Raw genomic sequence first — 16,390 nt, forward strand, 5'->3', positions numbered from 1 at the left:
TACCACCAGTACATCATTTTCATATAATTTTCTTTCAGCGTATAACATGCTTCTGAATCCCAGTTTCTGGAGACCACAGGCAGGGAGAGTTACTCCTGCACTCAGATCTTGCTTGTGGGTATCCCATGGACATCTGGTTGGCCAGTGTGAGAACAAGATGCAGGAATGGATGGACCACTGGCCTGATCCAACAGGCTCTTCTTAAGTTCTTATGTTCAACTTATGATCCACTTGTGGCCGGCTAAACCTCACATTATATTTTTAGCTTGCTCCTAGCGACCAGGTCGTATGAGGTTCCATCATCGCAGGGCGTGTCCCTCCATAAATGAGTTGAGTGGTGGTGCCTCCAGACATGATCCAGGGCCATGGTAGACCACCCATTCTCCATTTGGAAACGCCTATCAAAGAAAAACAGCCAACCGTAGACTCAGTGGTAATATCAATCCACACTTAGTTCTTAATTGAGTACAGATGAACAAACAAACTCTACCCAGGACCTTCTCTCGCCAGGCCATTCCTGAAAATCCTAACCCATCATTCAAAACGTCTCCCCTTTGTTGTTATGGGACCTGCCCAAGAATTCACATAGAACTGGTGAAGCTTCCAGAAGGCTTGTATCTGGGGCCATATCAATCAAAAGTTCAACCCGAACCTGTCCTTTTGTTAGCAGCAACTCTCCTTCGCAACACAGGGACTTGTCCTTTCAATGAAAACCAGCAGGTGTCAGCGTTGGTCTAGAGGTTTCAGCTGGGAGTTCCAGCAACAAAGAGGTTTAAAACTTCAGAGTGTCGCTTTTACTGTTTAGCCTTAACTCAAGGAATCAATCGTTTGGTGAAAGACAATCTGTCAATGCTGATGGAGTTGGGAAATCGAAGCTAGAAAAAGAAAAAGAATATATATATATATACCCAGCACACTCTGTGCAATGCAGGGGTGAGATGAGGCAAGAAGTATCCACTGGGATTTCTGCTTATGATCGCTAAATGATAAATGTTCTGGAAAAGTAGGCCATAGTTCAGAGGTGGGTCTCATATTTTGCAAGCATGAGGTTGCAGGTTCAGCCTACAGCATCTCCACTTGTAAAAGGATCTTGGGTATCAGGGCTAGGAGAGACTTTGGGGCCTTTGGAGAGATTCTGCCCCAGGCAGTGTACCTCCAGATACTAGATGCTGGAAAAAATCAGCAGAGAAGAGCTCAAGAACCCCTGATTTGCACACAGCAGGCCCCAGGTTCAATCCGTGGCATATCCAGTTGAGAGGTTCAGGTAGCAGGTGACAGGAAAGACCTCTGCCCCCAGTTCTAGAGAGGTGTTGTCTCCATACCTGCCAAGTCCCTGCCTGAGAAATAAGGGACCGGACCGGAAGTAGCAGACCGGAAGTAGCGCTGCCACCATGTTGGAACTGGGCGGAGCATGCTCAGAAGCGACTTTTGATGCTGCTCTGCCCTATTCCAAAATGGCCGCCGCACCAGAAGTCGCGCTGCAGCCATTTTGGAACTGGGCAGAGCAGCATCAAAAGTCGCTTCTGAGCATGCTCCGCCCAGTTCCAAAATGGCCACCGCGCCAGAATAAACCGGGGGAAAATGAAAAAATCCGTTTTTTCGGCTGGGAACAGCTGGAAAAACGGGGGTTTCCCAGGGAATACGGGAGACTTGGCAGCTATGGTTGTCTCCTACCAGCAAAGAGCAATGCTGGCCAAAATGGACCCAAGGTCTGCATCAGCTTTGTATGTTTGGAGAAATAGAAGTGTTCTGTTTCACTTTCATTACAGCGAAGTGCGATTCAGGAAAGCTCGGGCTGGCTATAAAAAGACATAACACTTGTGTCACTTTGAGATTGCTCTTTTGACTTGGCAGAGGTCTCCTTAGCTACTCAAAGCCTAGCAGCTGGCTCGTGGCCTTTGTTAGTGGCTGATCTCATTGTACTCGCTCCCAGGCAGGTGTCCGCATAACATACGCTAGCCTCGCCACCAACAGCTTTCTTAAAATGCTTCTGTGGCAATGGCGTGATGAGAAAAGTAACTCCTGCTGGAAAAACAGAGGCAGACAAAGAAAGTTGTTTTGCTGATGGGAGAAACAAATGGCTTTGTGGTCGGAGAAGATGGGAGGCAATCACAAATGGTGGATTGGAAGCCAATGGATTGGAAGCCAATCTCCTTCCTTCTTTTTATTTAGTTGTTTTTATTGGTAACTCTTAGAAATAATCTATCTTGTAGTAATGACACTTATCATATGGAATTAACTATGATAACTATGGATATATAACAGATGGATAATGGTAAAAGATGCAGAAAATTAAATCTTAAATATGGAACCCATGGAGGGAGGGAAGGAGGTTCGAAGGGTCAAAAGAACCTTTTACTTTAATGTTTGAAATGGTTCAAGTTAAAATTGTGTAAAACCATTTAAAATTTATATATAATCTATCTTTGATTGATAGGTGAAATGGGTAGCTGAAGGGAATCTTCAATCCACCCAGAGGACTTCACAGCAGACTGGTGGAAGTGTACTGTGTACTGTGGTACTTTGGTTGTTGAACTTAAGCCGTTCCGAGAATCTGTTCGACTCTTAGAATGGTTCAAAAACCAAGACGCGGTTTCTGATTGGCTACGGGAGCTTCCTGCACTCAGTCAGAAGCTGCGTTGGTTGTTCAGCTTCTGAAAAATGTTCACAGACCGGTACACTCACTTCCAGGTTTGCGGTGTTCGGGAGCTGATTTGTTCAGGAGCCAAGCCATTCAACAACCAAGATACCACTAAACATGAACAGAAAGCCATTTGGGGCTCCTATCCTTTTTAAATACGAGTTAATTTGGCAGAATCTACAATATCCTGGTCACATTGTGCTCCTTGCTTTCCTAATTGTGACAGATCTGTGGCATAAGTGCCAACTCCCAGATTGAAAAATCCGGGATCGGCAGCAGCGCGGCACCGGAAGTCGTGCTGCGGCCATTTTGGAACTGGGCAGAGCAGCACCAGAAGTTGCTTCTATGCATACTCTGCCCATTTCCAAAATGGCTGCAGTACCAGAAATCGCTTCTGCGCATGTCCAGAGACTCCAGACATGCGCAGAAGGAGCCTCCCCGGGCCGGTAAGAATCCGGGGGATTTACGTTTTTTTTAAAAAAAATCCGGGCTGCCAGCGGGAAACGGCTGGAAAAACGGGGGTTTCCCGGGGAATACAGGAGACTTGGCAGCTATGATCTGTGGACAGAACATATTTCTGTTGTGCAATCTCCCCCCCCCCCCAAAGAAAAGCTCAGCAACTGAAGAAATATTGGTTTCATAATTTTGGGTCCAAAAAAGGGGTGCCGTTTTATACACAGAAAAATACAGTACTCCCAATTCTATTATCCTCAAAGCATTTGGGCCAGATTCTGCCTAGGCGCTGCTGGTCCCCAGAGTAAGGGCAGGGTTAGATACAGCGAGGAAGCTGATGCCCCTCCCCCCACTCTGGAACAGATTTCAGTGGGACGTGACAGTCTGTTGTTATCTGTTTTCTCAGAGCAAAACACTTTGTCCTTTCTAAGTATTTGTATTTGCTTCAGCAATGCTAACCATCCCAGGCAATGATGATTTATTAGCGTCCAGAAAGAGTAAGGTCCATCAAAGGCTGGGAACACAGCCCAGGACAACACTCCCTTCAATCTGGTCATCAAACTCCCCTTTGCAAAATATATAAATTTTGGACCGACCGCAGCACATTCGAAAGCAAGCAAGATCTGGTCCTGCCAGGCCCGCCAGTTTCATTTGCAGGCAACCCATCCTGCTTCTGGGTGTTTTGTTAAGATTCCTGTTTGGCAACTTGCGCAAACTCTTAAAGCAGAGACAGCCAGTGTGGCACCCTGCAGATGTTGTTGAACCTGAAGGAGCGTCTCCACCTCCATCGTTCTGCCCGGACACTGAGGTCCAGCACCGAGGGCCTTCTGACGGTTCCCTCACTGCGAGAAGCCAAGTTACAGGGAACCAGGCAGAGGGCCTTCTCGGTAGTGGCACCTGCCCTGTGGAATGCCCTCCCATCAGATGTCAAAAAGAAAAACAACTACCAGACTTTTAGAGGACATCTGAAGGCAGCCCTGTTTAGGGAAGCTTTTAATGTTTAATAGATTATTGTATTTTAGTATTCTGTTGGAAGCCGCCCAGAGTGGCTGGAGAAACCCAGCCAGATGGGCAGGGTATAAATTATTATTATTATTATTATTATTATTATTACTACTACAACTCCCATCACCCTTGGATGTGCTGGCTGGGGCTGATGGTGTCATGTGACAAAGGTATTTGAGAGCAGAAGCCGCAAAGGAGCCTAGAAATGTGAAATGCTGGAAAGCTGCAGAATCATTTAGCATGCTGAATCACTGTCAGGGGTGTCTTACCCGTAGAGGCTAGTGGCGCAGGGCGTCAATGCACCAGGTTCTGAAGAGCGCCAGGCAAGAGGCGGAGGCTGGATGTGGCACCTTCCGGCATCAGCTCGCCGCCCTCACCCGCCTCCGCCATGCCGCGCCGAAGCAGCGCCATACCCAGAGCCTCCGCCTGCCGTGGCCCCCACGGCACGAAGCGGCCAGCTGAGCCAGGAGCTGCCGCATCCAGCCTCTGCCTCTTCCCCACCGGAGGAGCTGCCCTCCAGCCGCTACCTGCCTCCTCCAGCCCCGCGGAATGCGCAAGCACACAAGACGCCTCTTATAGTGTACTGTTTTGACCAGTGGACAGACCTCCAGAACAGATTACAGTGGTGCCTCGCTTAACGAATGCCCTGCTTAACAAAATTTCCACTTAACGAAAGGATTTTTCGAGCAGAGGTTGCCTCGCTAGACGAATTCGTTTTATGAAAAATTCGTCTAGCGAATCGCGGTTTCCCATAGGAATGCATTGAAATTCAATTAATGCGTTCCTATGGGCAAAAAAAAATTTCAAAAACATTTCAATGCATTCCAATGGGATTCGCTAGACCCGTGGAACGAATTAAATTCGTCTAGCGAGGCACCACTGTATGTCCGTAAGTAGAGGTTCCACTGTATAGGGAAGTTTTTATTTTATTTTTAAAGTTTCATGTTTTATTATGTTTCTATACATGTTGGAAGCTGCCCAGAGTTGCTTGGGCAACCCAGTAAGACGTGTGGAGTATAAATAGTAAAATTATCATTATAGAATTGGACGTCCTTATTTTAATCCGAGTAATGTTGGAGGGTAGGCACTTTATTCTGCCTCTGCGTAAGGGCAGCACCACGAGAGAGGGCCTTTTCTGCAGTGGCTCCCCATTTGTGGAATGCTCTCCCCAAGGAGGCTCACCTGGTGTCATATTTTTAGGTGCCAGGAAAAAATGTTTCTCTATAACCAGGCCTTTGATGGATTAACAGCCTTTTAAATCTGTTTGTGAGTTAGGGGTTTGTTTTTGTTTCATTATGTATATTTCGTGTTCTCGTTTTGCATTTTCATGTTGCGAAGTGCCTTGGATGAAAAGGCCGGGACTTTCCCCTTTTTTTCCCCAGCCAGAACTTGCCAGAATTCAGTTCTGGCACCTCTCAGATGGGCGCCATTGCCCTTCTAAGAGAACAAGGGCGTTCCTGCACCTCTTTTTCTAGAAAAGCAGCACCGTGAAAGGCAGTATACAAATTTAATAAATGCAAATGAAACGTGAGAGAAGAACACTGAGTTTGTTGGCTCTTGGCCACAGCAGAGGCCGGTCATTTTCTGCCGCCCTGGCTCCAGCTATTATATTAGAAAGGCATCAAGGGCATTGTCTCGATGTTTGCTTAGAAGGAATTCTAAAGGGATTTGCGTTCTCTTGTTTCATGAGCCCCCACGTTTTGATACTGACCTAAGTGGAAGCACAGCAGCTGGTCCTGTCCATCTCTGCAGGCAAGTGCGAGGATTCCTGATTATACTTAGTACCCACAGCAGGGACAGTGGCTGAGAGGGACCTTGCAGCAAGCCGTGCTTCAACGGGAAGCCGTCGCGAAGGAATATGCCTGCCTTTGGCTGAAGGAGACGTATCCTGTCCTCCCTCCTGGATTAACCATGAAAGACGCTCTCAACATTCCGCTGGTCCATTTCTTCACTCTTGCGGCCTTCAGCTTGGCTGAGAAATCACCTAAAGGTTGGTGTAGGCTAATGTCCATCTTCTATTTTCTTTGCCCCCAGTTTTATACTTGCTTCGAAGCCTGTGATCGATATACAAGCCGCAGGAATTTGCACGAGGGAACTCCTTTCTCCCAGCACTGCACCTGCGATTGCCTTCGAAGGAGAACCGGTGTCTCTCTTTGTGTTTACAAAACTGCGGTGTCAGTTGCGCTGTGATGGAGGAAGGAATTTCTCTGGGCTGTTTGCGTGGGAAGGGCTGCTTATCCTCTGTATCGTGTTAAACACAATTGTTAAGACAGAAACCTTTTTCCTGTGCTGTGAGCTGGAATATGCTCCAGCTAGCAATCCTTTGAGACTAAGTCCCACTGAACTCTGTGCGACTTGTAAGTAAATAGATAGACCGTCGGGCTCCATGAGATAAATCTTCAGAAGTGTGCCTGATAGGAAGATGCTTGAGGAATTTGATCTTTGCCCATACAGCGCGAACTAACGGATGTGGTTTGTAACTCCCAGGCCAAAGTGTGGATTAGAATTTAACAGTGCAATTCTCTGCATGTTTGCCGAACTGTGCTCAATGGGGCTTTCCTCTAGTTAAGTTTGCACGGGACTCTAGCCGCATCTGTTTATCCACTGACTTTGGCAATCCTTGCATGATTCAGCTAAACACAAAACAGAACAGAACATGTCAAATATTTATTCTGAAAGCCCATATAGAAATCACATTCAGAGAGAAAACACATTTTAAAAGATGCGTTGAAATACAGATCGATACGACAGATCTTATCGTATGGCTATATATGTTTCATACACACAGATCCAAATATTCATTGCAGGCTTGTGAATAGTTAACAGCATTTGATTTCAGTCAGACCTATTCCTGCTTTATACTGTCTTTTCCGTGTATAAGACGCCCCCTATTTTGGGGGACTCCAAATTAAGAAAACACCCCTCAGCACTACCCATGTATAAAAAGAGCCCCAATTTTAAACCTATTTTTTGGGTTAAAAACCTAGTCTTATACGTGGAAAAATGTTTTATATCTACGTATGCATTTAAATATATGCAATTGCATAGAGTGTCATACCTCTATGGCGCATGATCCAGTTTAAACTTCGACGGACTTCAGTTTTTAATTTTCAGACTTCAGTTTGTAAAAGATGACTTCAGCTGACATTTTACAGATCTGTTTAGGGGCCAAGTGACACATTTCTGGGAGTTTGCTGATCCTCCCCCTTATTGTTCTTCTTTTTTATTACGTGTCCAACCTCGCCTCTTCCTTGGCGCCCTCTAGAACTGCGCCTATCACTATGTCTTATTTTTGGGGTATGGCTTACATTGCGCAAATGCTTAGGAAATCCTGCTATGGCTTATTTTCGGGGAAACAGGGTGTTATTTTCATTTTAAAATTCCTCAAAGCACTGGATGAAGCAGATACTCAATTGCACGTAACACAGAGGTTGGCCGCTAAGACCATGGGTTGTGCAAACAGTTTTTATCAGTTCAGGATGAATACCACTTATAAATTATTTTTCACATGGTGGTTGGGGGGGGGAATGTGCCGGGAGTAAGATTTACACAAATATTTCAAAGAAGTGCTTGCATGAACTTAATTAAAATACTGGCGGTAAGATGGTGCCCGCAATCCAACTGCATAATGCTGTCAACAGCTTTTGTAAATAGAACAGGCTGAGTCACAAGTTGAAAACATTAGCTCCTAATTAGCTGCCTGGCCCACGAAAACTGGTGTCATGGCACTTTTTGTTGTCTAAGCGCAAAGAAATAAAAGAGTTTTATCCAGCTAAATCATTGTGCATATGGAACAGCTTCCATGGGTACAAGAGAAGAGAAAATCCACTTTGAGTGTGGAAATGATTTAGTAGTTGGATTTGTTGTAAGAATTTTAAGGTTATATATACAGTGGTACCTCTACTTATGAATTTAATGCGTTCCAAACGCAGATTTGTAAGTCGAAAAAATTTGTAAGTCGAATAGGAATGCATTGGGAGAAAAAATTCATAAGTAGAAAAAATCCAAGATGGCGGACGGAGCTCCATTTGTAAGTAGAAACATTCGTAAGTAGAGTTATTCGTCAGTAGAGATACCACTGTATAATAATTGTTCATAAACATGTACATGTTATAAGCAAAAACTTGCCCTTATTCCCTTATGGGGTACACAAGAGCTCTTATTGGGTTCTCCATCGGTCGGAGAATATAACAGAGGCCAACCAGAGAATTTTGAGAAGCCAAGCCTTTATTTTTGCTGTTGCAACAGGGTCCTTCCCCTCATGCAGGAGAACAAGGAAGGAACCCCAAACAAAGGTGTCCTGCCCTTAAAAAGAAATTTGAAATTGGTTTCAGCCCACCCCCCAGAAGCATCACCCATACGTCACAGAAGGGGTGTAGCCCAAGACCGCCCTCCCTAAATTCATCATAGATACATCATGAAAGGGGAGGTCTGGTGGCAGTAATCTGAGCATCCTGGACCCTGCCCCCTGCCCCCAAAACCTAATCAAGTAAAAAAATAAAAGAGAGATATATTTACATTTCCCTCTTTCCCAGCCAAGTTAATCACACCCTTTGTCTGGCACTCAGGTATCAGGATGCCAGGGATTATCACTTTAATTCCTGAGACAATGAGAAGGTTTTCCCCACTCCCCTTCTTCCTTGCAGAGGAACACCTGGTCAGAGAGTCAAAATGGTGTCAGTCAGGCCTGTCTTCCTGTGCTGCTTCAGACATGTGCCTGTACATTCATGTACAGTGGTACCTCTACTTACGAATTGAATGCGTTCCGAATGCACATTTGTAAGCCGAAAAAAATTATAAGTCGAATCCCATAGGAATGCATTGGGAGAAAAAATTTGTAAGTAGAAGCAACCCTATCTAAAAATTTGTAAGTAGAAAAAATCCTATCTAAACCGCATCCAAGATGGCGGACGGAGCTCCATTCGTAAGTAGAAACATTCGTAAGTAGAGTTATTCGTAAGTAGAGGTACATGTTTATGAACAATTATTATATATATAAAAACCTTAAAATTCTTACAACAGATGCAACCCCCCCAAATGCATAGCATTCTTTCCCTAACTCTGCACAAAGGAATCGTGATCTCTCAAAGAAACACCCACACTTGATTATTATTTTTCTTGAGAAAGCAAAAGGATGTCAGGCTTATGTGGATCATCATGTGTCACACAAGACTTTTAAGATGCAAACAAGCTGTCAAGAAAACCCTAGGAATGTCTTTTCGGCAAAAATTTGGCTCAGTACAGAGCTCCAGTGAGAGACTCAATATTAGATCCCACATACCCTCCAACTTTTATCCAATGAAAATAGGAACATCCTATTTAATAATAATAATAATAATAATAATATAGTCAGACCTCGGAACTTGAACGTAATCCATTCCGGAAGACTGTTCGACTTCCGAAATATTCGAGTTCCGAGGGGAACGGCTTCTGATTGGTTGCAAGAGCTTCTTGCACTCAAGCGGAAGCTGCATCAGACGTTCGAGTTCTGAGGAATGTTTTAAAACTAGAACACTTAGTTCTGGGTTTTTGGTGTTCGGGAACTGAAACGTTTGGCAACGGAGCCGTTCGGTTTACGAGGTTTGGCTGTAATAATAATAATAATAATAATAATAATAATAATAATAATAATACCCCACCCATCTAACTGGGTTGCTCCAGCCACCCTGGGAGACTTCCAACATATAAATAAATTCCAAAATTGCTCAGTCATTTCCAAGGCATTTCCAAACCCAGTTCAGATGACATCTTGTTTCTAAGGGTTGTTCATCAGGATCGTGGCGGGATCTGATTTCCTCCCCCAGTGTGCCCTGAAGCACACTGACTGCTGCTATATTGTCAGCTGATGCTGATACTTTGGTGATGATGGTAGCAGCAAAGGAGGGTCTCTCTTCTCCCTTTCTGCCCACCCGCTCTCATTCTCAATGGTGGCAGGGAGACAGGAAGAGGCAGCCCTCCTGCCATTGCATAAATAAATGGGTGGGAGGAGAAGGGACAGTCAAAGGGGAAGGGAGTTCTCCATCTTGAATTACAATCCAAGCCAGAGAAGAACTTTCAAGGGGGAGGGTGACCCAGTTCAGAATATTGGCGCACTTTATGAATGGGCCATATTTGTATCCTGAACTAGGTCCCTGGGACATTTTGCAACATTTAAAACCAATAAAATTATATATATATATATATATATATACACACACACATAACTTTTATACATTTTAACTTTAACCATTTCAAAACATTAAAATAAAATGGTTATTTCGAACCTTTGGACCTCCTCCCCTCCCTCCATGGGTTTCATTTCCAAAGGGGGAAAAATATTTCCCCTTTTTCTGCATCTTTTACCGTTATCTATCTGTTATATATTTAAAGTTTCCAAAAGTCATTTCACATTACAAGTGTCATTATATCCCTGCCAATGATTTTAACTGTTTACAGTGGTCTTTTTAAGTATATTAAAAATTATTCCAGTCTTTTAAAAAGACTTGATCTTCCTGGTTTCTGATCTTTCCCATCAGTCTCTCCATTTTTGCATACCCCATCCGTTTAGTCCTCTGGTCGGCACTTCTCCCTCCTTCAATCTCTGGGCTAGAAGCGTTCTTGCTCCTGTCGTTGCATACATAAAAAGTCTCTTGTCTTCTTTTGGTATCTCTTCACCTATTATATCTAACAAAAAAGCTTCTGGTTTTCTTAAACATTTTCTTTAACTCATTGTATATCATTTCCCAGAAGACTTTTACCACTCCACAAGACCGCCACATATGGTAAAAGGTACCCTCTTTCCCTTTACATTTCCAACACAGATTTGAACTAGTTCTATACATTTTCGCAATTTTACTCGGTGATAGGTACCAACCGTTTTCTGGGAAACTACTGGGAAATGGTTTTCCCAGTAGTGATGTATGGAAGTGAGAGCTGGACCATAAAGAAGGCTGATCGCCAAGGAATTGATGCTTTTGAATTATGGTGCTAGAGGAGACTCTTGAGAGTCCCATGGACTGCAATAAGATCAAACCTATCCATTCTGAAGGAAATCAGCCCTGAGTGCTCACTGGAAGGACAGATCGTGAAGCTGAGGCTCCAATACTTTGGCCACCTCATGAGAAGAGAAGAATCCTGGGAAAAGACCCTGATGTTGGGAAAGATTGAGGGCACTAGGAGAAGGGGACGACAGAGGACGAGATGGTTGGACAGTGTTCTCGAAGCCACCAACATGAGTTTGACCAAACTGCGGGAGGCAGTGCAAGACAGGAGGATTTCATTAGTGGGATCTCGGGTGGAAGCTGGAGACCCAAACCAGATTGTTGTTGTTGTTGTTTAGTCATTTAGTCACGTCCAAATCTTCGTGACCCCATGGACCAGAGCACGCCAGGCACTCCTGTCTTCCACTGCCTCCCGCAGTTTGGTCAGACTCATGTTGGTAGCTTCGAGAACACTGTCCAACCATCTCGTCCTCTGTCGTCCCCTTCTCCTAGTAGACCCATTTGAATGCATGCCAGGGAACAGATAAAACTGAGAAGAAATCCAGCTGTTAGGTTCGACCATCCCTGATCCAGATCTCATCCATGCTTAGGACTTCCTAAGAGACAGATGTTTTGACTCTCAGGCGCAAGCTTGCCTCACTCATGATGCCCATTTGGTAATTTATCTGTAAGCAGGGCAGTGTTTTTAACATCCTTTGATGGTCAGGGGATTCTCCCAGCTGCTTGTAGCATTCTCTGTAGTGTGTTGTAGAGAACGTGCAAAACAGAGCTGTCAGCAATATCTAGTTCACCCGGCACTGGATGGATGTCTTTGGCAAACATACATTGAAATAATTGTTTGCTGTATTCCTTTGTATGCCAAGAAAAGGAAAAAGAATTTGCAGGAGGTGCCCTTTTGATCTCCATTAATCATAACTTTATCACACGATATAAAAGTATTTACAGTTCTCCAAGGCCTTGGATTGAACAGGGTGTTATATATAAGTATTTGTCAGCTGTATCACAAAATCTGCTACACCTCTGAAGAAAAAGAAGCGAAGTACGCCCTGTATTTGGGAAAGGGGGGAGAAAGTCAACATTGTTTGCATTTTAATGAGAAGGTACCTCGTTCACACCTTGCAAAATAGAATACAGCTACCTGTCAAGTAGGTGGACCCAGGTGGTGCTGTGGGTTAAACCAGAGTCTAGGGCTTGCTGAGCAGAAGGTCGGCGGTTCGAATCCCTGCAACGCGGTGAGCTCCCGTTGCTCGGTTCCAGCTCCTGCCCACCTAGCAGTTCAAAAGCACATCAAAGTGCAAGTAGATAAATAGGGACCGCTCCGACGGGAAGGTAAACGGCGTTTCCGTGCGCTGCTCTGGTTCGCCAGAAGCAACTTTGTCATGCTGGCCAAATGACCCGGAAGCTGTCTGCGGACAAACGCCGGCTCCCTCGGCCTATAGAGCAAGATGAGCGCCGCAACCCGAGAGTCGGACACGACTGGACCTGATGGTCAGGGGCCCCTTTACCTTTACCTGTCAAGTAAGACATTCTTCTAATTTTCTGGTGCAGCTCACCGACCAAATAATGTAAACACAGGAAGGTTTACATAAAATTGCCTACATTCATGGAAATACCACCATAGCGCATCGTATTAGGGAAAAACACTAGGCAAAAAACTGTGCATATTATTAGTCAAAACAGCATAGAATGACTTATCAGGAGATGTTTGCATCAAAATGCTGATACCAGTTCTTATCTTTGAAGTTCTAAATGGCCTAGGCCTGGGGGGGCACCTTCTGCGGCAGTAGATTCATCTTCTACACTTAATTTTTTAAAAATGAGGTCTTGATCATTTCCACCATTTTAGATTTTGTACACAGCAGCAATTAACTGAGAATGGCATTGCAAAATTTGGAGGGGTACCAGTTTCAGAGGAGTGGTTTTTTTTTGAAGGTCTTTCCATTCATACATTGCTTTGTAAAGTGTGCATTGGGTAGGATTGCCTTTAAAACTGAATTTCTCCCTCATCCCAAATTACCCAATCGTCTCTTGGTTGTCCTTCATCTTGATAACTTTCAGTTGGGTGTAATTGCTTTATTTGTACCCCACCCATCTGGCTGGGTTTCCACTCTGGGCGGCTTCCAACAAAGATTTAAAATACATTAAAATGTCACACGTTAAAAACGTCCCTGAACAGGGCTGCCTTCAGATGTCTTCTAAATGTTAGGTTTCTTTGACATCTGATGGGAGGGCGTTCCACAAGGTGGGTGCCACTACCAAGAAGGCCCTCTGCCTGGTTCCCTGTAACTTGGCTTCTCGCAGCGAGGGAACCGCCAGAAGGCTATCGGTGCTGGACCTCAGTGTCTGAGCAGAACGATAGTGGTGGAGATGCTCCTTCAGGTATACTGGGCCAAGGCCGTTTAGGGCTTTAAAGGTCAACACCAACACTGAATACCAGTACCATGAATGCTACTATTTTCTTAAGCCATCTTTCTTTTTCCTCCTCCTGCTTGCAGCACCCATCATCACCACTTCTCTCGAAACAGTCGATGCCCAAGTCGAAGAGCTGGCCATCTTTGAGTGTGTAGTGGAGGCTTATCCTCAGGCGGAGATCACATGGACTCGCAATAACATTCCCATCAGGTAAAAATTATGTGGGCAAAAGATGTTGGCATCACCACAGTTGAATTAGCAAAAACCGATGCAAAAATACTGTTATGGATTTAAGGAGGGGACCCCCCAAAAAAAATCCTAGAAATGAATAAAAGCTAGGATTTGGGTTATTTGGGATATGAAAGGATAATAATAATAATAATAATAATAATAATAATAATAATAATATATTTATTTATTTATTTATTTATTTATACCCCGCCCATCTGGCTGGGTTTCCCCAGCCACTCTGGGTGGCTTCCAACAAAATATTAAAATACAATAATCTATTAAACATTAAAAGCTTCCCTAAACAGGGCTGCCTTCAGATGTCTTCTAAAAGTCTGGTAGTTGTTTTTCTCTTCGACATCTGATGGGAGGGTGTTCCATAGGGCGGGTGCCACTACCAAGAAGGCCCTCTGCCTGGTTCCCTGTAACTTGGCTTCTCGCAGCGAGGGAACCGGCAGAAGGCCCTCGGCGCTGGACCTCAGTGTCTGGGCAGAATGATGGGGGTGGAGACGCTCCTTCAGGTATACTGGACCGAGGCTGTTTAGGGCTTTAAAGGTCAGCACCTTTAATGCAAGCTGCAGAGGAATTCCTGGGCTAGCTTATGCAAAACAACCTGACTGAGCTGCTGTTATCGAAAGAACAATCCATTAACAATATGAGAGAACTCCTTCTCCTTTGCCCTGAGATGTGAACAGAGACTGGGGATTTGGAAGGTTGCTCTGGGAGCAAGGGTGGCTAAGAGGAAGAAGGAGGAAGAAGAAGAGCTGAGATCCATCTTGGGCAGGTTGGCTGAAGGTTGACTGCACTGTTTTGGGGGTTACCAGAACCTCTTGAAAGGATTATGCTGTAAGATCTGGGCTCCTTCCATGCAGACTGTAAATATATTCATTCATTCATCCATCCATCCATTCAATTTATACACCGCCCTATACCTGGAGGTTTCAGGGCGGTTCACAAACAAGACCACAACATATAAAATGAAACCAAAAACAATAACCCAACCCCCCAAAAGAGCCACATTCTAAAAGGGTGTTGGATGTCAATAAGATCAACCAAAGGCTTGGTTAAAAAGGGACGTTTTTGCCTGGAGCCTCAAAGTGTGTAATGAAGGCGCCAGGCGAACTTCCCTGGGGAGAGCATTCCACAGAAGGGGAGCCACTGCAGAGAAGGCCCCGTTCTCGTGTTGCCGCCCTTCGGACCTCTCAAGGAGATGGCACACGAAGGATCACCTCGGAAGATGATCTCAGGGTCTAGGTAGGTTCACATGGAAAGAGGCGGTCCTTGAGGTATTGTGGTCCTGAGCTGTTTAAGGCTTTATAGGTCAAAACCAGCACTTTGAATTGGGTGAATAAACCATTTTTTCTTCAAGCCATGACTGTCTCTGCCGTGTCTTCGGTTCTTCAAAGGAGCACAAATCCAGTGTGATTGGCTGGGACCCCCATGGGTTCTTGCCACTGCTCGGCAGAGAGAGGGGCAGGCACCCAACTTTTGTAACCGACTTAAACTCCACAGCTATTTTTCTGCCAGTTATTACTCCCCATCCTCAGTTTGTATTTGCTGGTGCCGCATATTAATTTCCACACATTTTTGGAAAAAAAGAAAATAGGTGTACGCCTATTTCACATATGTGAATGTGATAAGCCCACATTTCACAACAAGTGAATAAGCTCAGGTCTGTAATGTGCATCTTTTAAAATGCCCCTTTAATGCACTTAAATATATTTTCCAGGTTCTTTGACGCACGGTATAGCATAGAGAAAAATGGGCAGCTCTTGACCATTCTGAGTGTGGAGGAAAGTGATGATGGAGTCTATTGCTGCACTGCAAACAATGGCGTGGGGGTACCGGCAGAAAGATGTGGGGCATTGCAGGTGAAAATGAGTGAGTATACACATGCGATACTGAACGTATAGTTGGTTTTGTCCTCACATGAAAAAGAAAACAAGACACAATATATTATTTGCCTTAATGCTATATGAACTCAACTACACTAGTAAAAAAAAGAGAAGAAGTTATAAATGTGTTATAACACTGTGACACCGGATGGCGCTGTGAAATTTTTCATTGTGAGTTTTAAAACGTTTTTTCCTCAGAGTGTTTTTTTATAGCTGTGTAGATGCAGCCTTAGGATGCACCTGTGATTTGGGACACGGTTATGAATTGCTCATAGCTGTGGCAGTTGCCTCATGAGAAACCCAACTTTGGGGATGTGTAGTCAGGATAACTTTCAGTGGGCCAGTGTGGTGTAGTGGTTAAGAACGGTAGTCTCGTAATCTGGTGAACTGGGTTCGAGTCTCCGCACCTCCACATGCAGCTGCTGGGTGACCTTGGGCTAGTCACACTTCTCTGAAGTCTCTCAGCCTCACTCACCTCACAGAGTGTTTGTTGTGGGGGAGGAAGGGAAAGGAGAATGTTAGCCGCTTTGAGATGCCTTAGGGTAGTGATAAAGTGGGATATCAAACCCAAAGTACTTCTCCTCCTCCTCCTCTTCTTCTTCAGTGTGCTCCTCTGCATGTTTACTCCAAGGTTCATCCCATTCAGGCCTCTCAAATGTCACCCCTTATTTTCCCAGTTGATCTCTGTGCTCTGCAGGAGAAAGCCTTCTGAGGATGCCATCTTATCCGGCGGTCCATTCTCTGCAATATTGGAATTGGGCCTTTATTGTGGAGGC

General features: G+C 44.6%; 1 protein-coding gene across 1 annotated transcript in view; it reads left to right on the forward strand.

Annotated features, from left to right (window-relative positions):
• Window positions 1-5,827: 5,827 nt before the first annotated feature.
• MUSK (muscle associated receptor tyrosine kinase) overlaps window positions 5,828-16,390 on the forward strand; it is a 57,996-nt gene continuing 47,433 nt past the window's right edge. Inside the window, exons 1-3 of the mRNA XM_060268694.1 lie at window positions 5,828-6,089; window positions 13,575-13,701; window positions 15,449-15,600. Of these exons, the coding sequence (XP_060124677.1) occupies window positions 6,011-6,089; window positions 13,575-13,701; window positions 15,449-15,600 (358 nt within the window). The 5' untranslated portion in view covers window positions 5,828-6,010. The remainder of the gene's footprint in view (window positions 6,090-13,574; window positions 13,702-15,448; window positions 15,601-16,390) is intronic.

The sequence above is a fragment of the Zootoca vivipara genome, chromosome 16 (assembly GCF_963506605.1).
Source record: "Zootoca vivipara chromosome 16, rZooViv1.1, whole genome shotgun sequence".
Taxonomy (NCBI): Eukaryota; Metazoa; Chordata; class Lepidosauria; order Squamata; family Lacertidae; genus Zootoca; species Zootoca vivipara.